Genomic DNA, 14,747 nt, shown 5'->3' on the forward strand with positions numbered 1-14,747 from the left:
ATCTACAGATTAAATCAGGTACAGATCAAAGGATGAGGGAGAAAAAGAGCATACTTAATATTATGGACTTTTTTAACATCAAATTTATGCTGTATTGTATAAGTGATCCAGGGAGGTTGTAGAAGGATGCGGATGGTTTATGTGCAAATACTGTGTACAGCATTTTATGTAAGGGGCTAGAGCATCTGTGAACTTCAGTATCCTCTGAGTGTCCTGAAAGCTGTTCCTGTAGACACTACTTGGAATGTTCTGCTTCTTGAAGGACAGTTCACACCTGCCCATATCAAAAAAGCTCTGAGCTGTGTATACCTTTTCCTTACATGTTATGCTGTATATATTACATCTCTATAACATATTTTGCTTTAAAGTGAGCAAGGGCTGGCATGTAGTTGTGCGGTAGCACACTTGCTCCCCAGTTCAATCTCTTGTACCCAAATCACAAAATAATGTGTAAAAAAAGGTGCGTAGTATATCATGTTACTTAGAAGGAGGAAGAACTCTGGTCATGCATACCAAAACCTAATACCCTAGGTCATGGTACTGGATGCTGTGACCAAGTACAAAAAGTTAAGCTTCTACCATTGGCTAGCATACCTTTTTCTTTTCTGGGTACTTGAACCTGCTAAGCTATTTCCTTGCCCATAGGATGCTTTTTCTATAGCTGGTTCCATCCTCAGCTCTTACTTTTAAGTCTGGGTGGAGTTGTTAGGGACAGTTTAGCTGTAAGGGAGGTTGGGAAAGCAAGTGTCCAGCAATTCTAGTTTCCATAGCAGCCAATGATGCCATGGAACCAGTAGTTACAATCATGTCAAAGGGTACAGTTATTTTACCTTTTCAGCCCCAAAACAGTAAGTCCTTGAGGTGAAGATTTAAGCCAACAGAAGGAAGTAGGTCTCAAGTGCTAGAGAAAATAGAAGTGAAGCTGAGTGAACTATAGCCTTTGGGCCCAGTGGAAACCAGTTCAACCAGATTAAAGGGTGTGTTCTGGGAAAATGGTCTGAATGATGGTGAAGAAATAGGGTGGGACAAGATTAAGGGTTACTTTGAAAGTCAGACAGGAATTTAAACTTAATTTGGGAGTCTGGGAACCAGTTAAAAAGTTTAAACCTGTGTGTTGGAGAAAGAAGTGGTATCTGGCAGTGCTTTCTAGGGACAGCTCAGAGGGGTCTATAGTAGTGTAAGGATGGGGCGGTAGATCGGCAATAGACGTGTAGGGAGGAAGAAAATGCCTTTGCCTTTGTATTTGATAGTATGGGATCAAGGGAGTTCATTTGGAGGAAGAAGTAAAAATGAATCTGGAGTTTGGAATTAGTTTGAGTTGATAAACCTATGAGTGAAAGCAGTTCTGATGCAGGTGGACTTGAAGAAGGATGGATAGGTGTGTCTGGGTCGTCAGGGCATCCCTCTGTTCTCAGTCTTGTTCCAGGACTTAGATTAGGTATCTTGAATTTGATCCAAAGTAATAAATGTGAACTACAACACGGATTCTCTTCTTAAAGCCTTTACTTTCTTACCAGGACAAATTGGTTCTGTTACTATCTTCCACAATTTTCTTCTTAAATTTTTCCTGTTCCTTTTCTTCTTCTCTTTTTTTTTCTTTTAAGACAGGGTTTTGCCTGTAGCTTTGGCTTTCCTGTAACTTGCTCTGTAGACCAAGCTGGCCTCAAGCTCATAGAGATCCACCTGACTTGAGATACTTTTTTTTGAGACGAGCTTAGGTTAGCTTTTTACCTGCCTTATCGTCTTTTTAAATATTTATTTTAATTTTATGTGCATGGGTATTTTGCCTGCATGTATATCTGTGACCACATGTGTTTCCAGTGCCAGCCTAGATCAGGAGATCAGATCTCCTAGAACTGGAGGTAATGTTGGTTGTGAGCCACTATGTGGTGCTGGGAATCAATCTCAGGTCCTCTGGACTAGCATCTAGTACTCTTAAGCACTGAGTCGTCTCTCTAGCCCAGCTTGCATCCCCCCTCTTTTTCTTTCATTCAAGTATTTTAGATTTATTTTTTAAGTGCATCAGTATTTTGCATGAATGTATGTTTGTGCACCGTGTGGGTGCCTAGTACACATAGAAGTCAAAAGAGGATATGAGATTCCCTGGAAATAGAGTTTTAGACAATTGTCAGCTGCCATGTGGTTACTGGGAATCAAACCCCCATCCTTTGCAGAAACAAGTGCTCTTACCCACTCAGCCATCTCTGCAGCCCCATGCCTAAGCTTTCCGAATCCCATGCCTCAGTTTTCTGGATGCTGGGGTTGTAATAAACCATTATGGCTGGCTTCTCAGTTACTTTCATAATAGTTTTGAGTGGTTTGCATAGAAGAAGAGTATCCTTTATTTTTAAAATGATTTTAAGTAACACATAAAACATAAAATTATATACAATAAATGAGGTATAATTTTTGGATGCATATAAATATTGTCTAATTTTAAAGAATCAAACTAAACATTGATCCCTGGTGTTGCTCATTTCTTTTTGTGAAAGCTTTGAAAATCCTTTCTTTTTGAAGTGTACAGTACACTGCTGCTGTCCTGTGCAGTGTGTTGCTGTTGAAACATATCAGGGATGCTTACTCCTAAATGTCCTATCTGTAACTTAATCTCTCTTGATTGGCATTTCTCCATCCCTTGTCGTCTACTCTGCCCAGCTTCTTGTAGCCATGATTCAACTTTCAACTTCTAAAGACTACAGCAAAAGAGAGATGTATATTCAATCCTGTATGAATATAGATGCAAAACTCTTAAAACCATAAGAAATTGAATGCAATAACATATTAAAAAGATAATTTATCATGACTAAGTAGTCTTTATACCAGGGATACAAGCTGGGGACTTTCTGCCAAGCTTTGAGATCCAGCACAGGTGCAGCAAAACTCCAGCCCATTAGGAATCGTAAGTTTCAGTCCTCAGCAGCACTCTCCAGTAGACTTGGATCTGCTTGACAGCTCCATTTCATGTCCACGAAGAAAAGAACGGTGACAAAAACCTATGTGCATCATACAAGGTCTTTCCGAAATGCATCTTTGTCAATACTTAGTCACTGTCCGCCATTCCAAGCTTCAGCATTGTGTTGGGGCTTGCTAGGGCAGCTAGGTCTCTGGAGCATGAAAGGTAGCCTTTTGTGTACAGCTTGGAAGCTGTTGCTGAGGCATGCTGGCTTGGTTTTCCTCTTAGGAGTTTTCTCTTTAGTCTGATAACGTGTTCCTGCCTGTACTGATACTGCCTTGCTTGGATAGCATTAAAGGGTGCGCAGCAATCTTAACAGGAAGCGGCTTCCCCTTGGGTGATGTATCAGACAGGCAGGACAATTCTCAGAAGGCTGCTCGTTATTTATGTTGCAGGTATAGTTGCTGGCCTATTTCCCCCTTCTCCTTAAAATAGGAAGCTTTAGGGGCTCGAGTTTAATAGGCAATGTTTCAGCAACCTTTAAGGAACAGAGGATTAAGAGTTGATTAGATGAAAAGTGCCAAAGCATTTCTGCATGAAAATTTCTCCATTTATAGAAGGCATAGGTTGAGAATTGAGGAAGTGATTGTGGGTCCATGAGAAAGGTTCAACCTTTTCACTCAGTTAAATTTTAATGAGAAAGTTATGAAGATTGACTTTTCTTATAGATCTAGGCTGTAACAGCCCTTTGAGATGTTGCTTCTCTGGTATTGTGATACATGTGTTGAAAAGCTAAACCTGATCACATCAGAATAAAATGATTTGGCAAGATCTCTATGTGTCCCAGGTCATACACTTGGCAACAGAATTTTGCGTAAGAATGTAAGCCATGTGATTAATTGTCATTGCAGAGGAAGTTTCACTGACTGGGTTGAGAGAAGCAGGAGTTTAATGCACCTTCCAAACTTGCCCCTACCTTAGTTACTTCAAAAACTAAAGAAAGCACTGGATGCAGCACAGTGGAGTCCTTGCCAGATGTATGGGGCCCTGCCTTTGATTCACAGCACTGCAAAACCAAATAAGAGCAGCAAGAAGACAACTGTAATGTCTAAAACAGAACTAACAAGGCACGAATGAATGTCGGGATCAGATGTCACTAGTTTCTGCCATTCCCTAAGCATCAAGGATCTACTCACCAATTTTCAGAAGAGAAAATTCTACGTGTATTACTAGTAGCCTGTTAAAAACTACAAAGAAATAGCACCAAGATAACCATCTACTTAAACATACATGTTTTATTTTAGAGCTGGTTGTACTTCAGCCATGGCTTGGATTTATTTTATCTTATATTGTACTTTTGTTTTTTAATTTAGGAGCAGTTCGGTCCAATGCATTGAAACTTAATTTGACAGATTCAAAGGGAATTTGCCTTTATGCAGAATGGGAGATGAATTTCACAGTAACATATGAAACTACAAAACAAGTCAATGTAAGTAAACATATTTGCCTTTTTAAAGGTTTGTTTGGTTTTTATGTTTATGGTGTTTTGCCTGAATTGGGGCCTGTGCACTATATGCATACACTGCCCTGAGAGGTCAGTAGAGGAGATTCAGTCCTGTGGAACTGGAAGTACAGTTGACAGTGAGCTGCCATGTTGGTGCTGGCAATCCTCTGGAAGAGCAGCTGATGCTGTTAACCAGGGAGCAGTTTTTCTAGTCCACTTGAGTAAGCAGGCTTTTTGGTGTGTGGTGATGGTACTGGGCTTTGAACCCAGGGTCTAGTAGGTGCTAGGTAAGCACTGTACTACTTCCAGTCCCATATTTGTCTTGAGTTTCCTATCAGGGATTTATTTACATTTAGCCTTTTTTGGTCTGTGTCCCACCACCCCAGATAGGGTCTCTGTGTGGCCCTGGCTGTCCTGGAACTCAGATCCACCTGCTCTGCCTCCTAAGTGCTGAGATTAAAGGTGTGTGCTACCATGGCTAGCTTGACATTTAGACTTTTTTTTACTTTAATTTTTTACCTTTTTAAACAAAGATTTATTATGTATTCAGTGTTCTGCCTGCATGTATGCCTGCAGTCCAGAAGAGGGCATCAGATCTCATTACAGATGTGAGCCACCATGTGGTTGCTGGGAATTGAACTCAGGACCTCTGGAAGAGCAGTCAGTGCTCTTAACCTCTGAGCCATCTCTCCAGCCCCTACTTTTTTACCTTTCATACTGCATACAAATAAGATCTCATGTTAATTGGCCTAATACTTACTATAAAAGGATTAGACTCTTACAAGTATTTTGTTTAAGATTGGAGGGGATACTTTGAATTCATTGATTCTTTGGAGTTTTCCTTGGGGATGGTAATATGCAAATGAGGAAAGACTTCATGGTATTTTAGTTACAACTACTTTTGTAATAATAGAATATACTAATGTTAAAACTTGAATTGCTGGGGCTGGGGATTTAGCTCAGTGGTAGAGCGCTTACCTAGGAAGCGCAAGGCCCTGGGTTTGGTCCCCAGCTCCGAAAAAAAGAACCAAAAAAAAAAAACTTGAATTTCTTTTTTTCCATCTTAAAAATTGTTTTAAAGTTTTTTATGTGTATATAGGTTGTGTGGGTGTAATTTTTTTTCTGTGTGCTTGTGCACCATTTGTGTGCCTGGTGTCAGAGGAGGGCAGAAAAGGGTATAGCCTCCCCTGGAACTAGAGTTACCATTGTGAGTCTACAATGTGGGTTCTATAAATGCAACTCAGGTCCTCCAGATGGGTAACCAATGCTCTTAACCAATGCCATCTGTTAAGCTCCCAACTTCTAAGAAGTAGTTAGCTGTATCTACCTTTTTGTTGGTCTTTTTGGTCTTTTTACCTTATTTTCCTTTTGTTAAAGCCTTATTTATAACATGACTTAAAAAAAAAGTCTACAAGCTGAGAACTTGCTCATTGGTAGAACTCTTGTCCATTGTGCATGAGACCCTGGATTCTCTCCCCAGCTCTGCTGAAATGAACAAACAGCTAAAGAGTCCAGGCAAGTTTGCTTGCCCAGAGAACTGGTCTGCAGCTAAGGAATCTGAGATTGGCTCTCATAGCACACCAAGCAAAGAGCCTCTTGGCTAAGGGGAAAGTGTGATTTAGCTAAAAGTGGTACACCTAACTCAGTTCTCCAGGGGTGGGCTTACTGATGTCTGTTTTGTTCTTACCCACTCCTAAACTTTCTTTGTCTTTTAGGAAACTGTAACCATTACAGTGCCTGACAAGGTGACACACGATGGAAGCAGTTGTGGCGATGATAAGAATGGTGCCAAAATAATGATACAATATGGATCCACTCTCTCTTGGGCCGTGGATTTCACCAAGGAAGCATCTCAGTATTTTATTAACAACATCACGCTTTCTTACAACACTAATGATACCAAAACATTTCCTCATGCTGTACATAAAGGTAACCTTAAGAATTGGATTTGTTTTAAATGTCTTTTTTTTTTCTTTTTTTTCGGAGCTGGGGACCGAACCCAGGGCCTTGCACTTGCTAGGCAAGCGCTCTACCGCTGAGCTAAATCCCCAACTGGATTTGTTTTATATTCTCTTGCTTTCATTAGTAACAAAAAGTGTCAACTAAAATAATGATTATTATGCCTATCTGCCATCCTAATAAGAGTGAAAAATCAAATCCTCATTTTCATTTCAGCCTGAATCCATGCATGCATAGACTAGTGTTGGACACAAAGTGATATTGAGTGTCTTGTCTGGACTCCTTTACTCTATACCATAGAGTATACAGTTTATAGCAACCCTGGGAAGTAAATAAAGGGAATGAGGCTTGGTGACTTCCCCAAAGGCTCACTCTAAATTTAGTGAGTGAGTGAAGAGCTAGTGTTTGAAATAAGTTCCCAGAGATGGCGACTTCCAGCACTTAACTGTTGTTATCTATTCGGTAGTGGGCCCTCAACAAATGTTGAGTGAGAAAACTCTTTACTAATTGAAAGTGTACATGTTCAGTAATGTAGAAGAAGTACCTCACCTTCAAATGATTTTACTATTAAGATGAACCTTTACTTGCAAAGTAAATGATAAAGTAACTAAACGTTTGCTATTTTGAGACAACATCAAAGAACAACTTCAACAACAACTTAGATGATTAGGCCAGTCTTGTCATTCTTCAACAATTATGCATTTGAATATTCTGAAAGTGTGTATGGTAGGGAATTTAAGGGTTTTTTTGTCAGGCTGACCCGAATGTGTACTCCTCCTTGAGGATCGAGATCCTTGGTGTTTATACACCGTCATGCTCAGTTCGTGATGCTGATTTTATTAGGGATGTGATTCTCTCCCTTTTCAACCGCATCAGTGATGTTAGATTAGCAGGGTGTCTGGAGTACTTAGATCTCTTACACATAATGTGCCATTCTGATTGCAGAAGCACTGGCAGGTTGACATCAGGTGCCAAGATCTGGGGTTATTACCACCTTTGGACTTGTGGATGGAAAAATCATACTTTAAAGCCATGGATCTCTTGTTCAAGACCATCCTGGTCTACTCAAAAATCAAACTCAAATTTTAATTCTACTAATCTCTTATTTTGACAGGAGAACCGAGGCAAGAGGTTATTGGCTATTTTTAGATATTTATCTCTGGCTAGGGCATGGTTGTATTATCTTTAGCTACTAGGAGAAGATTTGTCCTTGACTTTCAAGTTTAGAAATCACTGAGGGAGACAAAGCTTAATTGTGTTCCCAAGTGATATGAAGAACATTTAGCCCACTCTGAATTTTCTTTGTTCGTATTTTCTGTTTAAGTGGGTAGACAGCTTATAGATCCTTTGCGACCCTGTGAGAAAAGCGCTAGATCCTCCCTCTCAACAACAACATCAACAAAAGGCACACAGTAAATTCAGAATGTAAGATGCATTCTGTACTTGCACCTGTGGGTCTCTGAGTGGTCTCACAGGGGTCCTGATGAGGAGCAGAGAGAGACGAGGGATTGGGAACAGTGAGGAATCAGTTTATGATAGAGGGGTAGAAGTGCTGAGCAGCTGGCTAATGGTGGGCTATAAGTGGAAGGATTAGAGCGGAATGCTTCCACCAGGGGGCGTCAGAGGACGCACAGCAGTCATTGGACAGTTGCCTGATTAAAATCCAGGCTGTCTGTGTAGCAGGAGGCAAAGCCAGTTGGCTCAGTGCAGTGGACCTCATTATAGGGGCCTGGGAAGCCAAGAAAGGGCTTTTAGCATGATGAAGGTAGGCACTAGGGAAACTGTGGTAGGCTTTTCTAAGCCAGAAAATGATATAAGCAAAGCAGAGAGAATGGTTTCCAGAGAATATACTGCTGGATTAATTTGGAAGTGAGGAGACTACAAGCAGAGAAGCCAGCTTCAAAGTCTGTTATAATAATCAGGGGATGATGTAACTCATCCCTCAGCCACATGGGCAGCTGTTAAAGGAAGATGGCTTTGGTCAGACAAGTTAGATAAAATCACTAACATGCTAACCCCCTTCCTCTTCTTTATTTTAAACAAGTGGTTGACTTTTTCTGTGACTGTCTTCTGTATAATATTTTATCAAAACTTTGGAATTTAAAATACTTTCCTTACGTGCACTTCAGGGAATTGTCTTTGAAATAATTTAGTATTTTGAAATGCTGCTTTCGCTTTGTTTTGTTTTGATTTGTCTCTTTTTCAAGACAGGGTTTCTTTGTGTAGCCTTTGCTGACTCGGACTCACTCTAGACTAGACACACTTTCAACTCACAGAGATCCTCCTGCTTCTGCCTTCTGAGTGCTGGGATTAAAGGCATGTGCTACCACAGCCCTGAAATACTAATTTTTAGTCATTTAATAATTGAAGTGTCTTTGAAGCTGCTACTGAAAAAAATGTTTTCATGATTAAATATATATATAAAACTCAGAGTAATACTGCAGACCTATAGAGATTATTACCCCAACTCTTTTTTTTTTTTTGAATTTTGAGTCTCATTGTATAGCCCTGGCTATCCTGGAATTCCCTATGTAGACCAGATTGGTTTTCAATTTACAGAGATCTGCTAGTTTCTGTCTCCTGGGTGCTGAGATTAAAGGAGTATGCCTAGACTAATAAATGTAATTTTAAAATGGCTGCTTTATTATTTAAAAAAGGAAAACTTTTCTGATAAATTTGAGGTACTCCTTGGCTCCATTTTCCTCCCTGCCTGCTAGAGGCAACCAGCCTTATAACTCCCGAGTGTAATATTCCTGTCTGTATTCATAGGTAATTGTTTTAACTTTTATATAGTTTCATAGTATAATCCTAAAATGTTTAGAAACTGTTTTTTTCTATCATCTTTTTTGTTGTTTTGTTTTTGAAACAGAGCTCACCAAGTAGCTTTGGTTTGTCTGGAACTCAGCTATGTAGTAGAGTAGGGCTGGCCTCAGACTCAGAGATCCATCTGCCTCTGCTTCCTGAGTATTGGAATTAAAGGCACGCGCCACAACTTCTGACTTCCGCTCATTGTTTTTTTTTTGAGGTCTGTCTTTATATAGCAAGTTCACATCTGTTCCTTTTTGATAACAAGGAGACAATTTTAGGAAAACATTCAAATTGAAAAATTCCCCAAACCTCATCTGTCCATTAGGGGGTGCCAAGACAGCACTAAGTGGCTGCCTTGTTACATGATGGAGCCGCATAGAAGGCCTGTGTTAAGGATCATGAATACATTCTGTTCTGCTTCTCCAAGAGACCAAGCCACTTAGATCTACATGATTTCAGTATTTTGCAGTTTCACTATAGGCATTCCAGTAAAAATTCTGTTCACAGTGGCATAACTTTTTACCTGAAGATTTTCTGAAATGGAATCATTTGTTTTACATTTTTATTTATTACTTTTTTTGAGACAATTTCTTTGTGTAACAGCCATGGCTGTCCAGGAGCTTACTTTGTAGACCAAGTTGGCCTCAAACTCACTGAGATCCGCCTGCCTCTGTCTCCAGAATGCTGGGATTAAAGGCATGTGTCACCAGTGCCAGACTGGGACACAGTCACCAGGCCTGTCTCTGAATCACCTCACTAGTCCCAGAAAGAGGACTATCATTTCTAATGTAGCTCAGGTTCACTCTAGCTAGCTGAATCCAAGAATGAGCTTGAAGTCCCAGTCCTCCAGCCTCTCTATCTCGGGAGCAGCAGCTACTTCAGTGCTGGCTCATGTGGTTCTACCACCTCATTTTATGGGGTGCTGAGTATTGAACCTAGGGCCTCTGACATGCTTGTAGGCCAGTACTCTACTCACTAAGCTGCATTCTCAGCACTCCGCCTTTCTTACAGTCCCATCTGTTTACTGTAGAAAGGTGTTTGAACTTAACCCTGGCTTTCTTCTTCCTGCCCGTCACTGTTCACCTAAGTAGCCCCTTGGCCTTCTGTTTCCACTGCTAATTAAAAGTTAGGGTCAGAGTTTTTCTCTGCCTATGGCTGCATATTTGTTAACATTCCTTAAAATAAATTAGGCCTTATTTCCTAAGGCCCACTCCTAAGATTGGTACCTGCTGGTAAAGGAGATCTTTTTTTCTCCAGCAAAAATGGACTCCCTTGTGCTATGTTGTTCTTGTTGCTGTTGTTGTTGTGTGTACACCTTTTGTTTTGACACTTTTTGTCTTCTTTGTTTCAAATTTCATTGCTACGCTCATGGTTATTTTGAGAGCAAGGGTGTAGGAAGGGGAAGGATCTTGAAATTGGGTGGGTAAGGAATGGGGAGGGTCAGGGAGGGATTGGGGGAGGGAGAACATGATCACTTTGTGTGTTCAGGAGTATTTGCTGTCAAGTCTGACAACCTGAGTTTGGCTGTCCGGAACCTGTGAAGAAGGAGAGAAGCATCTCCTACAGTTTATCCTCTGTCCCCGTCCCCCACATATGTACTCTTGATAACCAGCATGCATGCGAGTGTCCATGCGCCCAAAACAATAACAATAACAACAGATATAGTGAAAAACAGAAGCAAGTCCTCCATTGTCAACCCAGCACATACTGTCCTTAGATGTGAGAAGTTTCAGAGGACCACCACCTACATACACCTTTTTAAAAATGATTTTTATTATTTTAACTTTTTATTTTATGTGTATGGGTGTTTTGCCTGCACATATGTCTATGCATCATGTGTATGCCTACTGTCCACAGAAGCCAGAGAGGTGTGACATCCCCATGAGACTGGAGTTACAGGGATTTTTGGCCACTAAATGGGTGCCAAGAACTGAATGTGCTTATTCTGGTATAGCTGCCGGCGTGCTATACCACAAAGTTATCTGTCCAGTCATTGCTTTCTGATTTTTTTTTGTAACCCTCATGCTTTGTCTTCCCTATGCCTACAGTTCCAGTCACAGTGAATTTTTCATTCCTGTCAATGCACCACAGTTTATTACTTTTGGCATGGCAAGGCCTAGAAGAAAAGAAAGGCTGTATTTATGTTAATGTAAATATATTAGCAGTTTCTCGTGTCTTCCTGGAAATGCCATTGTTCACCTTGTTTCATAGGAATTCTTACTGTTAGCGTTCCTGTGAGATTCCAGCTTCCATTGGATGTCATCTTTAAGTGCAGTAGTGTTTTAACTTTCAACCTGCCTCCTGTTGTTCAGCACTATTGGGGCATTCACCTGCAGGCTTTTGTCCAAAATGGTACAGTGAGTAAAAATGGTGAGTTTGTCTTTCTTTCTTTCTTCCTTCCTTCCTTCCTTCCTTCCTTCCTTCCTTCCTTCCTTCCTTTCTTTCTTTCTTTCTTTCTTTCTTTCTTTCTTTCTTTCTTTCTTTCTTTCTTTCTTTCTTTCTTTTTTGACAGTGTTTCTCCATGAAACAGCCCAGGCTGTCCTGTAACTCTGTAGACCAGGCTGGCCTCGAACTCCCAGAGATCTGCCTGCTTCTGCTTCCCTAGTGCTGGCATTAAACACATTTGCCCCCAGTTCCTGACCAAAAACCATGAGACCGTAAAGTATAAATTTATATATGTGGCTCTTATTTTAAGGGCAGATTACATCAGGTACCATTCATTGAGATCATCGTCTGAGAACATTTCTTAAGGTGCAGACTAAATATTTTTAAAGTGATTTTTCTTTTTCTCTTCTTTCTTTTTTCTTTTTCTTTTTCTTTTTCTTTTTCTTTTTTGCAAGACAGGGTTTCTCTATGTAGTCTTGGCCATCTTGGAACTCGCTCTGTAGATCAGGCTGGCCTCACATGTCAGAGATCCACCTGCCTCTGCCTCTGCATCCTGGGATCAAAGATGTGAACTAGGATCAAAGCATAGGCTTAAAGTGATAGCCATTTTTAGTGATAATTTCAGTTGAAAGCTTATGATACATGGAAACATTTTGTTTTTAGTATGCAGTGTGTGTGTGTGTGTGTGTGTGTGTGTGTGTGTGTGTGTGTGTGTGTGTGTGTGTGTGTGTGTGTGTGTGTGTGAGAGAGAGAGAGAGAGAGAGAGAGAGAGAGAGAGAGAGAGAGATTAAGAGAATGATTATATGCACTAGAGGCCCCCACTGAACCATTTAATGAAAATGTAAAATTTCACATTCATTACTAGAAAACTACTAATACTTCCTAAGAAGGAATTTTAATTCCCATAACCTACTATAGGAGTGATAGAAATAAAAGGTTCCTTTGAATTTAAACCCTTCAACGATTTCCAAGCTAGTTTTAGTAAGCACTTCTTCACAGTGGTTGTTATGTTTGAAGGAAAAAGATATTTTAGTTTGGAGGAGGGGGGCGTTGTTTTTAGACTTGGCTCTGAATTTCTCATCAGATCAGAGACAGGTGAAATTCTTTGAAATAAAGACCTTTGCGAGTGCAAGAAAGAAGAGTATGTGGCTATACTTGAGTAGCTATAACTTTTGATATGTTCTGAGTTTGTTTACTCTGGTTATAACTCATAAGAAATTATCTGTCTATTAAAAAGTAGTTTTGGAACCTCTGCTTCATCCACTTTAAAATGTACCACCAGTGAACTAGACTGTTGGGGGGGAGGCGGCAATGGGGGAGGGGTGGGGAGGGGAACACCCATAAGGAAGGGGGGGGAAGGGGATGTTTGCCCGGAAACCGGGAAAGGGAATAACACTCGAAATGTACATAAGAAATACTCAAGTTAATAAAAAAAAATGTACCACCGAGGTCTTCTTTTGCCCTAATTAACCCTCTTGGACTGTGAGAACCTGACTTGGAGAAGTAGTTTGTTCTCTTCCCTGGCCCAGTAAAGCAAGATCACCCTAGCTTATTTTGTCCTTTGTTTTAGAACAAGTGTGTGAGGAGGACAAAACTGCTACCACTGTAGCACCCACCATTCACACCACCGTGCCATTGCCTACTACGACACTTACTCCAACTTCAATACCTGTTCCAACTCCAACGGTTGGAAACTACACCATTTCTAATGGCAATGCTACCTGTCTGCTGGCTACCATGGGGCTGCAGCTGAACATCACCGAGGAGAAGGTAGGGTTTAGTGAACCCTTTTTTGTAATGTATAGCGTACATGCACTTAAGAACTAGACTGACGCAAGTTTAAATGCACAGTTGGTGTTGAGTTTTGACTAGTTTGGGAAGACGATATCTGCGAATAGTTAATATCACCATCAAGGCATCTTGGCCAGCAGAGAACCTGCCAATTTATTTAAAGACTTCTTTACAAGCTTAGATTTTATAAGCCTTCAGGAGTGGCTCAGCATATGTAGTTAAGTTAGAGATGGAGTAAAGTTCAGGGGTAGAGCACTTGCATCCCATGCACAAGGTCTGGGTACCATTCCAACACTGCCAAAAATGAAAAATCAAACCATAGCCTTTTCAGCCTCTTGTTTGAACCACACTGTAGGTTGGTGCAAGGCTATTTGATGAGTCAGACAGAGGAGTTATGCCCAAGTACTTGTCGAGTTGCAATACCTCATTCGGACACCAGAGGGCATGCCAGTGAACAAATCCCATTTTTCTATGATTGAAACAAGCCAGACAGATGGTTCTTGTGCTCTAAAAAAAAAAAAAATGTGTTTTCATTTTGGCTCATTACTGAGGAAACTTCCCTCTTCTTATTGTTGTTGTTGAAGTCGGCTGAGTCATAGCTTGAAGCTTGTGTCAAGTTTTCTTGAAAGTAAGACAACAAGCATTCTACATTAAAAGACAACAAGCAGTCTACATTAAAAGAGGTTGTGCTGTACTTTGGTTTTATCAGTGTAATGGGCTTTGGTGTTGACTTTTACAGTTAATCTGCACCTTCCTTCTTTATTCTCCTGAAGGTGCCTTTCATTTTTAACATCAACCCTGCCACAACCAACTTCACCGGCAGCTGTCAGCCCCAAACAGCTCAACTTAGGCTGAACAACAGCCAAATTAAGTATCTCGACTTTATCTTTGCTGTGGTGAGTACTGACTGTTTGCTAAAGCTAAGTTCTTTCTCTGAGAAGTGCCCCTGCAAGTCTCCAGAGTGGTAGGTGTATGCCGGGGTGGGGGCGGGGTGATATTCGGTTTACTTATCCCTGCTCATCTCTGAGTCAGCTGGACTATCTATGGGCTGGACTCTTGTATTAATAATTATAGAAAGTGGCTATTGTACTATTATATGTACTTCAGTGTAGAAACAAGAATGAACTCACATAAAAAGAAAAGTAAGTATAGTTTTTATACTATTTTCTCTTATTAGACAATTCTCATGCTAACACAAAATTTTAAATATTTTATAGTTATATTCTTTTTATAAAGATACATTTATTATGTACATTGGTGTTTTGCCTATATGTATTTGTGAGTGAAGGTGCCACATGCCATGGAATCACAGAGAGCTGTGAGCTGCCATGTGGGTGTGGGGAATTGAACCTGGGTCCTTGAAGAGCCACCAGTGCTCCCAATTGCTAAGCCATCTCTTTAGCCCCA

The 14,747-nt window shown here is 40.5% G+C and overlaps 1 protein-coding gene across 1 annotated transcript in view; it reads left to right on the plus strand.

Annotated features, from left to right (window-relative positions):
• Lamp2 (lysosomal associated membrane protein 2) overlaps positions 1-14,747 on the plus strand; it is a 37,073-nt gene that overhangs the window by 2,801 nt on the left and 19,525 nt on the right. The window contains exons 2-6 of the mRNA XM_032889469.1: positions 4,155-4,382; positions 6,113-6,326; positions 11,376-11,534; positions 13,120-13,319; positions 14,114-14,236. Coding sequence (XP_032745360.1) covers positions 4,155-4,382; positions 6,113-6,326; positions 11,376-11,534; positions 13,120-13,319; positions 14,114-14,236 — 924 coding nt within the window. The remainder of the gene's footprint in view (positions 1-4,154; positions 4,383-6,112; positions 6,327-11,375; positions 11,535-13,119; positions 13,320-14,113; positions 14,237-14,747) is intronic.

This window comes from Rattus rattus, chromosome X (assembly GCF_011064425.1).
Source record: "Rattus rattus isolate New Zealand chromosome X, Rrattus_CSIRO_v1, whole genome shotgun sequence".
Classification (NCBI taxonomy): Eukaryota; Metazoa; Chordata; class Mammalia; order Rodentia; family Muridae; genus Rattus; species Rattus rattus.